The 12,664-nt window shown below is 46.4% G+C and overlaps 1 protein-coding gene across 2 annotated transcripts in view; it reads right to left on the bottom strand.

Moving 5' to 3' along the window:
* TMEM181 (transmembrane protein 181) overlaps window positions 1-6,050 on the bottom strand; it is a 32,754-nt gene extending 26,704 nt beyond the window's left edge. Inside the window, exon 1 of one of the 2 annotated variants that reach the window (XM_035321132.1) lies at window positions 5,804-6,050. In XM_035321132.1, coding sequence (XP_035177023.1) covers window positions 5,804-5,934 — 131 coding nt within the window. In that variant the 5' untranslated portion in view covers window positions 5,935-6,050. Of the gene's footprint in view, window positions 1-1,332; window positions 1,390-5,803 lie in introns of those variants that run through there. The other variant, XM_035321133.1, reaches the window with a different exon arrangement.
* Between the last annotated feature and the right edge of the window lie 6,614 nt (window positions 6,051-12,664).

The following is a 12,664-nucleotide window of genomic DNA, read 5'->3' as shown; positions in this document are numbered from 1 at the left end:
CAAGAAGAGTAAGTCAGGCCAACAGAACATTTCTGTGGGGTTTCAGTTAACTTAAAACTCACTGCTAAATATTGACTTATGTTGGATCTGATGGAAACCCTGCACCTGTGAACTAAAACCTTATGTGAACAGGTAGTATAACTCTAGAGCCTCGTACCCTAAACCAGCCTGTGAGTCCACAACTGTGTAGCATGCTGCTGGCTGGCAGAACCATACTTCACAGAAAGAATTTGCAGACCTAACTGGCTGTGTGACCACGTTGATAGTGGTCCTTCAGAAATGTCTACTGACACAGCAGCAAAGTCCATTCTGGTGCATTCTCTAAACATTTAGATGTTTAAACTCATGTCTCACTCACCTCAGAAGGCATTTGCTATGAGGCTAGATCTTAAACTAACCAGTCAGTGGTTTAGGACAAAACATAGCTAAATATCATGACTTTTACTCACAAAAACAGCAACACTGGAACCCAGCAGCTCACACCCCAACATTTCCATCAGTGCTCAAGTGGTAGGAGTGCTGTGCCAGAGAACTTTCAGAGACACTTGGTAATAACACCTCACTGTTTTTAAGTCATTGCAATCATGTAACAATTTTTCTAAGTGTGAATGAAAGAACTCTGCCAAATCTTAACTGCAGCTATCATGAGAGCAAACAACAATATTTAGAGTTCCCATAGGGCGCTGTATTTTTCATTGTCCCTGCCTGCAATAACAGAACTTCCTTATCACGTTGAAGTATCTCCTTCCAACCTACCACCAGCTGACATAACAGGCAGATAAAACAATCCTCCCGTGTGTTCGCCGTTCAACATCTGCCTTTTGGAAAGAGATTATGCAAAATTTATGAATACATGCAAATGCGAGTGGATGATTTCCCACCAACAGCTTCTCTTTATTTAAGATCTGAAAGGCCTAAAAGAACGGAACATTTGAAAGGCATTGATGGGAAAAGCTAAAAAAGAAGCCTCGTTTTAGAAGCAGTTGTTCAGACTACGGAAGATGCTTTCAGCCCAGCCAAGGCAGTCCACGACGAGCTGCCCAGGTGTCCGCAAATTTGTCAGTCAGCTTTTACGCCCCGAACCGAGCTTTAAAACACCTCAGGCAGCAAGGCAGTATTTTAAAGCCAGCCTGGATGTGCCCAACGCTGGCTGCAGTGGGCAGCGAGCAGCGCAGGGACGCGCTACACTCACACCCTCAGACACCCCCGGCCGCTCTGGTCCCCTGCAGGCCCCCTCCCACACAACCCCGTAGATTTACGCGCCCACACCCGCTCCCCGTGCCCGCAGCGCCCCTCACGCCGCCCCGTCCCCCCCCCGCCGCCCCCACTCACGGCTCCATGCCGTTGCCGCATGCGCAGTGCGGGCGCCGCCCCCGCCCGCCCGCCGGCCGTGCCTCGCGGCGCCTTCCGCCTGCGTCACGCGGCCGCCACGCGGCGGGCTGACACGTCACCGCCGGCACCGCCGCCGCTGCTGCGGGGCGAAGGGCGACGCTGCGGGGGGGGGGGGGAGGCTACGGCGGGCCGGAGGGGACACGGGGCGGCGGGAGCGCGGCGGCCGCTCCGCGCTACGCAAATGGCGGTCCCTGGCCGCGGGGACCGGGGGGGAAGCGGTGCTCAGGGCACGCTCCCCGCACCCGGGGATGAATTTTAGTTTTATATTCTTCACGTAGCGCTGCTGAGCCACCGTTTGGAGGGATTGGGTCAGCGGTGGCTGTGAGTTGCAGCAGGTAGCCCTCAGCGCGCTTCAGGTGTCTCCAGCAAGTTGTCCCTGGCCAGGAACTGACGGAAAAACATCTACATCTGCGTCTAACGTCACATCTGCGGCCGTTTCTGCTGCTCTGAGAAGCCCAGCTGCAGAGTTACAGCCATTTACGTACACACATCGGAGCCATTGCACGGCTGCTCCACCCCCTCTGGCACTCAGTTCTCTCACACACACGCACAAATTTATTCTCCTCATACCCCACCAAAACAAAGATACATTCTTCTCACTGAACACAGAAACCTGAGGGACAGAGAGACCAAGACTTGCCAAAAGTCCCTCGGGGAACGTGAGTGGCAGAGCTTGAAATCCAGCTTCACTCTTTGCCATCTACCAGCTTCCAAAGAGTTACATTTTAAATGCTTACATTGCACCCTGTACATTTTGTGAAAATAATGTTACTGGTTTTACAAATCAAATGCTGAGAGGCAAGGTTCGGTTTCAGTGGAAGTGCCGGCGAAAACCCTCTCCATCTAAACACTCAGAGTCAGTCACAGTCTTGCTCTGCTTTGCTCCTCACAAGAACATGCCTCACTCGGTGCCCTGTCTGCCCTGCGCTGGGGGGAATTTGTGCAGGAAGCACACTAACCACCTGAACGCTTATGCCATCATTTCACGGCCAGTTTATACTCTTCACCTGCAGCATAAGTGACAAAAGAACTCCAGTCTCGCTGTAGCTCTTTGACTTTTGCCAGCACAAATGTTTGTGCAGCTGAGTGTTGACCCAGATCATGGAAATGATCCAAGTTGGAAGTCACGCAGAACAAAAAGTGTTCAGCTGGATCAGTCGTTCAGTCACTCTGCAGCTACATGAACATTGGTGGGGCAGGTGAGGAAGACAGCAGAAATGTGTGACTAGGGAAAGGAGAGCTACGGCTGCTTCTTTCAGTGGCAGAGCCACTTTACAACAGCTTAATCCCATCATACGAAGCTGTACTGTTAGTCTGCTCTTCCTGCTGCTGCTTCAAGCCTTCCAGCCCTAGCTGTGTCCTTCACATTGGTGTCTCTCAGGTTCTTCCCCAAGTTGCCGACACCCAGCAGTGAGCTCTGGAAGAACAAGACAGAGGTACCAGCTGTGGCTTGAAGCACCTTGAAAGTCCTAGGCTGGAAAGCAGCACAAACCTTCAGGGAATCTGACTGCAGTTCTCCAGCAAGTTCCCGCTGACCTCTTGGCTTCTCACAAACTTAACACTTTGAGCACGTAGGAAAGATTTTATGACAGTGGGAAAAATTGTATCCTTATCAGAACAGCTCTATCTGGCAAACTTCAGCTCTGGCCTCTTAAGCATGCAGGCACTGGAGTTTCTCTAAGGAAAAAATGAACAGCTTCTCTTTATTGCTGAGACAAATTATGGGCTGTTCTCCAGCCTTTCCCCAAGAGCAGCAGAACCACCATGCATAAACTTTTCCCAAATGCTTGGAAGGTTAGCTATATTTTAACAAACCAGAAACACTAACAGGAGATGTTGAGAAGTTAAGAATATCAGTATCATACAAATTACCTCTTCATATAAGCAACATCAAGCATTAATTAAGGCTGCAAGTTAAATGTTTCAATAATGTCATATATATAGTTTTTCTGAGGTACAAAATGTATTATTTGACAGAAGTTCATAATGTATCCCTTATTTAAAACAGGGCAGACTGTAGGTCATTTATCTTAATCTCTGGGTATTATTGCTAAACTCCACGTCAGTGTGGTGCTTCCCTGTATAAGCTGATTGGCCAGTGGGCTATGTTCATTAACCTAGAAATTGTTTTTTCATGACTGCCAAGTTGTTACTTACAGTCGAGAGACTCCGATGTCAGGCCACAACTTGGCCACCCCGTGCTCTCTCCTGGGTATCAGATAGGCACCTTAATTGTTTGCGTTTCTATCAAAATGTGCTCAGCATGCTGAACTCAACAACATTAGCTAGGGGACAGAGCTATGAAACTCCCACTGAAATAATTGTCAGCTGATTTCAAGGCTGATTTCCAGTAAGCTTTGCATATGATCAAGAGAGAAAAGTGTAGATGTTATACCACCATTGGTAGTAAGCTCGATTTGTACCAATATTTGATTGAAAATTACTTAACGCCGTGATGGGAATCATTAGCTGCCAGCCCTCCATCAGCTTTTCCTGCCTTGCCATCCATCCCAACAGACATGCTAGAGGAGGAAGGAACATGCTGGAGTGGGAGGGAGGGAAAGCAGGGGGCAAAGTGTTCACAGAAGTGGCTATTTTTAAGGGTAATGTGGAGTAATTTTTAAGGGTATCAGTTAGAACAAATCCTGAAGCTGCTGTAATAAATCAAGGGCTGACAGGCTTTGTGGCAGTCCCCCAGTCTGATAGGAGAATGTGTCACTTTTTCCTTCTTCTGCCTTCTCTGAGCTTACCTACTGCACCAAACATCTCCTGGTGTATCACAGACCAATCTTAAGCATACTAAGTCCAGACGAACCTTGTATTTGGGTCACCAATTAGGTTATTTAGTATCACACCATTAATCTGTAAACGTAATCTGCCACACCCCCTCGTTCCCTACTTTATAGACTGGAGATCTCAGTTTCCTTAAAGGCAATGGGAAGTGCCAGGTGATGCCAAATGTCTTGCTCACCCAGTGAGAGGGGAGTTAAGACAGCAGTTGACAGCCACACATTTGTGGACATGGTGTGTGAGAGGAAAAACCATAAAGTTTTACTGTCTCTTCACCTTGTTGGTCTGATACAAGATGTTATTTGTTCTTAGTAACCTAATTGCTTCAGTAACCTGATTACTCCAGACATCCATCCAGAATGCTAAGGGGAAACACTCACAAGAACAGCAGGCATGCAGTGACAGTATCAATAAACGCATTCCACGTTAGGTCTGTTAGGCTAAGGTCCTGGGAGTGCAGAGGAGTAGTAGCATGCTGTCTATACCATGAAAAGTTATCTCCTCCCCAAGAGCACAAAAGCTCTTGATTTCAGCACCTTTCATCCTAAAGGTTCTCCAGCTGATACCTCTCGGGACACCCTCACTGAAAGAAGAGCAATCTAGCACTAACTCCACAAGCCCATTTGATTCAGTGGAGTCACATCGTCTCTGTCCAATACAGAAAGGCCCTCCTTACACACTTGTAGTCATCAAAATGAGTAAATGGGAATCTACGTCAGAGAGCTTGGCTGTCTTCTGGCAACAAAGCTGAGCACATGCATTTCCCAGGGCCTCTTGTTTGTTAACCCAAAGCTTATTTCTCCCTTCTTTTCTCATTCTAGTGCCAATATTCATTGTACACTCATCATGCCTTGTTGCCTCCAATGACTTCACATGGCATGCTCAGGTACAAGGAGCCCCTGTTCTGACAGAGGGACGGTGGTTGTGTTAAACACCGCCAAGCTGCCAGGCGGCGTTTCCAACCTGCCTGACTCTCTGTAGCCTTTGCTACTGAGAAAAATGAGTCAGATTGAATATGACAGACCACATCCTTCACTGGGGAAAGCAGGCACGGCAACTGAAGTCCAACGATGAAAGCAGGAGAACTGGGATGCTGTGCACAAGCACTCCGACACAAGTATTTATGCTCAGAGTCATGGTAAAATTGAGCTGGAAGGGACCTTGCGGGGTACCTCATCTTTCCTTTTGTCTGAACAGAGTACCCAGCGCATCTATATCTTTCTTGGTACGTGTTTATTTGATGAGGCACTATAATTCCCATCCCCTTTTATAGAGAAATGTTATATAACTGCCCATTCCCCAGCCTGCATTTGTGCAGTTCCGGGCATTCCTCCTGGTTTACACTCTGCCTTTCGAGCCCCTTTCTCTGACCCACGCTTCCATTTAATCTCAGCCCTCCGGCACGCCTGGCGTCGTGTCATCTCCGAACGCCACCACCTCCATCCACCACCACTAGCGGACACAGGAGACGGAGCCAGGCAGGGGCGAAGCACACTCGCAGCCCGCCCGTTCGCACCTCAGCCCTTCCCGACGGATCCCCCTGCCCTTCCCCTACCCCTTCCAGCACCGCTTCGTGGCTTCTACCGCCACGGCTCCCGGTGCCCCCCTTGCCCGCCCGTACCGGTAGTAGCGGTCATCCCTGTAGGGCGTGAGGTCCTCCTTGATCTCCCTGTAGGCCTCCCGCAGCCGCTTGCAGAAGCCCTTGAGCTCGCCGCAGAGCGGGCTGCCGAAGGCGGCGAAATCCGCCTCCATGCCGCCTCAGGCGCCGCGCTCCGCCATGGCGCCGCCCCACCGCCCCTCACGGCGCTGCTCCGCGGCGGGGCCGGCCCCCGAGCGGCTTCAGCACCGCGGACAGGGCCGGGGCGAGCCGGGGAGGCGGCGGGGGCCGCGGGGGGAGGCTGCCGGGGGACGGCCTCCGACGGGGGACGGCCTCCTCCGGCACCCGGCCCCCTCCGGCACCGCCTCCCGCTCCCCTGGGACGTGGAGGGCCTGCACCCCTGCCACACATACCCTGTACACATACACGCATATATACACAGAGATACTTAACCAAACCCTTCGTTTCTTATTCCCAAACCCTTCGTCTTCTCATTCCCAAATACACCAATTAAAAACATCGATTCCAGCCTTAATGTCTGCCACGAATTAAATTGCTGCCGGCTGTGGCACCCGCGCTGCAAATGAAAACATCCTGCTAGCAGTCCGGCATTACAGTTTCCAGAGTGTAACTACAGACAGAGCAGCCTGCTTTAACACCCCTCCTGTGGAAATACCATCCCCATTTGGGTTCAGGAAGCTGGATTGGTTTGGTTTTGGTTGGGTTTTGCTTGTTAGTTGGTTTTTGATTGTTTCAGCCTTGTTCTTGGTCTGTATTTCATCCCACGCTAACACTACAACTTGCACCTGTAAGTAGCAGCCCGCTTCCACATCTCCCCAATGTGCAGGGTGCAAGGTGTCGCTTCGGGTGGTGTAGAGGAAAACGGACGATATGTCTGCCACAGGTGGGGTAGAGAAAGGAAAAATCACGCTTCAGTGAGAAATTCTGCTTCCTAACTCTGAACATTTCTACGCCCCAAAGGAAATAGCAACAGCAAAAGCCACACTTGCATTTAGGCTGGAAACTAGAGGGCTACAAACATCCTTGGGACTGTTCTGGAACAAGCTCCAAAGAGGAGCAAAGAGCCTCGCCGCTCTTAGGGCAGAGCTTGATCAGCCTCCAAAACCACTCTGAAAGCTGGGAAGAGGCCTCAGCAACTCAGCAGGTCCCTCACACCACAGTTTTTCTACATTTTACTACTTCTCAGCCCGTTATGACACACCTGGTCGATGTCATCACGTAGGACTTCCCTGGAAGTGTTTATTTCAATGTAAATGTTTCAGTTGTGATTAAGACTAAACCATGTTTTACCTCAAAGCAAGAATTTAAATTCTTTGTTGTATGTGATGAATATCCTGCTTACAGGTCTCAGGCTCACAGGTAGGAGTTATCAGTGGGATTTTTAAATATTTACCAAAAGGAGGAAATTAAACATTTAAGGTTTCATCTGAGTAAAAACACATTCACTGCTGGGAGTTATGCAATTAGCGTAGCAATAGCAAAGCAATAAAAAATATGCTCAAAGATTAAAAACTGATTACCATTTAATTACTTACAGCTAAGTGATCTTTAGTGCATTTATTTCTCAGAAAAAAAAAAAAAAAAAAAAAAAAGAAAAAAGAAAAAAAAAACAGGGTTTACTTGAAGGCCCAGAGCAGCACCATTCAGAGATGCTATCTAGTCTCCTGCCTGTTGTGCTGAACATTACCCAGACTGGCTTCAAACACTGTCTTTCTCCTGCACCATCCTGAGTGCTCTCTGGTGCCAGAGGAGGATATCAGAGCCACTGTAGAAGAATGACAAACTGGTAGGTTACTTTCATGGAGAAAGTGTTAGCACTGACCATCTGTTATTAACCTATGAACTTCTGCTACCCAAATAAATAAATAGATGAATAAATAAATTAAATCTAGGCTTATGAATAGCGTAACTATGTGATGACACAAGCTAAGTTCACAGTCTCACTGTGGTCCGTATTAAACTTTGAAAGACTCTAAGAAGGAAAGGGATTCATTTAGAGTTTCTGAAGGTCAACAGTTTGATAAAACAAGTAATACATGAGGTTGTATGCATGTACTAGCGTGTAAATCAGATGTTTTCAGTGTATGGCCTCCTCTGCCTGGGGAACGACCAGACACTGAAAGCAGGTAGAGCTGCAGTGGCATGCCTTATGCAGTCAACAAAACAGCCACAGGCTAAGAGCATGAGTGGTTTGGGAAACTCAGCCACTTGAAAGTGATTTTGAGAAAATGATGCAGTAGTTACAAATCTGCTCTGCTGCTATTTTTTTTTTTTTTTTAAGTGCAGTTCTTCTTGATACACAGTAGCAGCTCCTAGGTACCATTTTTAAGGAAAAAAGTATATTTTCCATCCAACTACTTTATTCAAAGAAATTTCAGTCTTTTTATTTTTCCTTTTTTTAATGAGAAAAATATTTAAACGTACTTAATATTAAACAGTCACTTCTATTAAAGCTGCCAGTCTATTTTCTTTATCCAAAGCCTAATGAATGGGACACTTTAATTAGCTGTTCACATACTCATAACCCCTCCGATGCTAACAGATCACGTTGCTACCTTTATTGGTTGTCATTTTTTCCTGTCCAGTACATGGAACAGAAAAGCATTTGGTTCTGCAGGTAGCATGACATCAGTAAAAGCAAAGGGAGACACACAGACAGCTTTGACAACAAGATGTAAGAGCAGCCAGCCAAGTACCTGCAGGGACTCTGAGCAGCACAACCTGCTGGATGCATTTCAGGGCACCCTAGCACATCTCACCAAGCACAGCAACTTCTGTGTCAACCTTGTTTGTGTTTTGCTGCTTTTTACAGCACATGGTAAGAGGGAGGCAGCATCAAATTGCATTGAGGAACAAGCCAGTCTAAAGAGGTACCAAGAATCCTGTAAATCTCAGCTAGAAGCTAAATGCCTGGAACTCCATACATCCCCTGGGTGCTCCCAGACTCCAGCGAGGGGCGGGGGGGAAAGCCCTGGAAGTCTACAGCTAAGATTTGATTAAACTCAGCATCTGTTCAGTGCATGCAGCACATCATGTCATGTGGACAGAGTTTATTTTGGAGGTGGAGCTTAACAGAAGTTCCTGGCATAATTTTTCTTTCTGATTCTCCCCCTGAGTATAATTAGCATTTTACAGCATCAGCCACTTGTGTTAGATTGTGACAGTATCTAAACACTGGCAATCCAAGTAAATGTATCAGGATTATTACTCTGGGCTCTTTCAGAAGGAATGGCAGCTGGTGCTGCTGAGAAGGTAAGGGAATAAATGCCGCCAACTGAGGTCCCTCTTTTTCTCAGCAGAGGAACAAAACCCACAAACAGACACAGCTGTTTAGCAAATACTTTTCCCTTCAAAATTGTTCTGAGCTGGAGAGAGGCCATAGTGGTAGCTGCAGACTGCAACAACTGCTGTTTTCCTTCAGAGGGGAGATGAGGACTGACATATCAGTTTGCACAGAAAAGAGTGCATGTTCATGCTGACTCTCCCTAGGTAAAAGAGCGTAAGCTGCTGCCATCAGGCTGCAAATATGCTTCTGAGTCTAGTTGCCCACAGCAGTTGTCAGTGAACATCCCTGAATTGGATGAGTAGAAATCATGCTGTGCCCTCTGCTGTGCCCTCTGCTGTGCCTCCTGCCATCTGCTTCGCTGCTGCCTTGATTCTGGAGGAAGATAACCCCTGCCTCACCCCAAACCACCATGGTTTGACCATTTCCTCCTGTCAGAAAACCACTTGGTCACAGCTGATCAGTTATGTGCCTGCAGCCATAGCCACGTAATCCTTCCTGCTCCTGCAGAGGATCACAGGAGCGTACTGGGGACAGAAATGTCATAGAGAACACAGCAGGAGCAGCGCTCACAGTGATGCAAGGCTTCTCATTTATTTGAAGAGCGGCACAGAGACATCAGCTGGGACAGCCCCTGACAGATCATCCTTAACAAATCATCTCCATGCTGACGGATGCCTTGGAGCCATGGGTGGTCTTGTCATTGCTGTTAGGAATGAAGCTTTACACATCTGGCTACAGCTGGGAGTCCTGACCCTCAGATCCATAGCAAGAAAAGTTCATTTCTCTTTCTGTCTTTGGAGATGAACCTTTCCTGAATCTAATCTGCTTTGAAGAGACGTGAGTACATAATCTCTTTTGATCAAAAGATAAGAAGAATCTCTTGAAAGGTGATTTCAAGGATGGAAAAAAGGGAAACTGTAATTACAGCTGATTCACACTCTTCTGTATCTCTTAGTTTGGCTTGGCTGCTCTTTCCTTGACCGTCACATGGAAAGCAAAGGGAAGACTAAAATGGCCTAATTGGGAGCATGATGAAGCTTTCTGTCCTATATATAAATTTTAACACGGCGTTTCACTATGATTACTGTCTTTCAAATGCCAATTATACTTGGAATAGAAATTTACAATGGCATACATTACCTTAAATATCTCACTTGTATTAAAAGCAACCCTTGTAAGGGAAGACAAAAACTTAACAACTTGTGATATCCAGATAACAAACAGTGAACATGGAAGAGTACCCACCTATTTTTAATTACAGTTCAACTTTTGTATTTTGGTTACCTCAACCAGTGAAATAAATCACCATTTTTACTTTCCAGTTCTCATACAACATAATGCCGCAAGCATACTTTAGATAAACTTTGAAAAACAATGTTTCAAATGGCATAGCTTTATTTTCTAAAAGGTTTAAAAATGTTTGAGAGAATACAGGTAATGTTAAATGCTGCCAGTTTAATTGTGTCTATTTTAAACAAAATACCTTTGTGTTGATTTTAAGATGCCCATTGTCCTTCTTTCAAAAGTCAGGTCCCTTGTGAGATATAATCTCTTCTCTCAATAATATGCAGGGTTAACTGAGTAACAATAACACAAATTATATCACGTCAGACTAAAAATATGTGGTGGGTTGGCCCTGGCCAGGCAGCCAAATTCACACCCGGCTGCCTGCTCACACCCCCAGCAGCCTCGCCACCAGCTGGGCAGGGGAGAAAACGAGAACAGGAGCAGGAAATACCCTGTGCTGAGATAAAGTCAGGGACATCACTTAGCAGTTTCTGTCAGGTGCAAAACAGCCTTGATCGGAAAATCTACATTTATTGTCACTCGAGATCAATATTTGAGTCCTCTCCATGGGCAGCAGTCCCTTTGGTGGGGTACCTGCCCTGGAGCACCTCCTCCTCCTCTTCCTCTGGCCTTGGTGTTCCCCCTCCTCTCTCTGTCCGCCATTTTCTACCCTCCTGTAAGTACACTTCCCCCATGGCGCCGCCATTTTGGAGGTGGGGTAAGCCAGAGCAGGCTTTGTCCTGCTCGGGGCAGCCCCGGCCTCGCCTCACAGAGGAGCCCTGCAGCCCCACTGCCAGCACCTTCTTATTTAAACACTAAACAATATGTTATTATTCCCATAGAATAGTTCACGATTCTTTTTCATTATTTATAATACTAGTGTTTGTTTATGAACAGTTTTATGTTTATCTCAAGGGAAGCAATTAAAATTAATGTGGAAATAATGAAAAGCGCCAAGCATTTTGGAAAGCTTCTCTTCCCCTTTTTATTGCCAACATACACAGTCACACATCCATTAATGACAAGGACCTTTAGGTGCTGCTAGATCGAATCAGAAACACACAGTAGCACAAGGGTCTTACTCTGCGCCTGGGAGTCTCCTCTCTCCAGCCAATTCTGAACCACAAAGCTGAACACAGTTATATACAACACACGGCATGCAGTAACATGTTTTTTAAAAAAAACTGTAATAGAAAAATGTAGATATATAGCAGTTTTGCAGAACATGTTGCAGAAGTACCAGCACAGTAGAGTGAACTACCTCTTGCCTGCACAAACCAACAATCTTGTTTCCCACTCAGCCATTTATGACTACAGCTAATTTGCAGGGCTCAGGTGTATTTCTAGAATCCTAGATCTTGGCATCTGTGTAGCTAAATTAGGAGCTTCCACAAGGCAGGACCTCCTCATCATCAGGCCCTTGTTTCTGTCTCCCTTGAAGGAAGGAAACTTGGGTGTACAGACAGTGAAGGAACCAGGATCGTCCTCCAGCCACATCAACACCTGGCTGATGGGGACACCAAGACCTTGGCAAATACTGACCTTTGCCTCTGGAGCTAGTTCTCCTTTCACCATCACGTGTTCCCCACATTTAACCTATCTATCCAAAATGCATTTGAACAGCGCACTCTTGACTGGAACACTACAGGATGGAGAACCCATCACTTTCTTGAGTTTGTTCCAGTGTTAATAATTTTCATCATTAAATGTGTCTTTGTACTTGCCTTCAGCCCCTGATCATTAATGCTTGATTTGCTTTTTCCTGATAAATTAAAGTGCCTTTTGATACCAATATTTTAGTTAAGTTTATGAAGATACTGAAAATTATTTAATGATGCTCTTCTCTAAAATAAGCTAAATAAGCAAAACTATTGCTGCAAGGTCTTTTATTCAGTCTTTGAACTTCACATTTTTTTGACACTCCCCCTTCTTCTAAGATAGTTTAAAAGCCTGGATGCCAGAAGTAGACCCAGTATCCCATGAGGTGAAATCAATTTCCTACTTTCACTGCCCTACTTACCAACCTAAGGATTGTGCTATCTCTCTGCAAGAACATTGCTTGGGATTGCTAACATACCACATTGACACACTTGTCCATTCTGACCTGTTCCTCCTCATCAGACCTGCAGCTTTCTGAGCTAAATTACTGATTCTGAAGATATGTCCACATTCCCTGCTCTTAAACACCTAACTTCACATTTGTCTATATGGAAATTACATTTTGTCTGTAATGTCTCACTGCCCTGTCCTTAGTGCTAGTTGCCATTCTGGCAGTTTTGAGCCAGGTCCAC

The sequence above is a fragment of the Oxyura jamaicensis genome, chromosome 3 (genome assembly GCF_011077185.1).
Source record: "Oxyura jamaicensis isolate SHBP4307 breed ruddy duck chromosome 3, BPBGC_Ojam_1.0, whole genome shotgun sequence".
In the NCBI taxonomy this organism is placed as follows: Eukaryota; Metazoa; Chordata; class Aves; order Anseriformes; family Anatidae; genus Oxyura; species Oxyura jamaicensis.
Note: the sequence above shows the minus strand (reverse complement) of the source record. Positions and strands in the feature narration are given on the sequence as shown.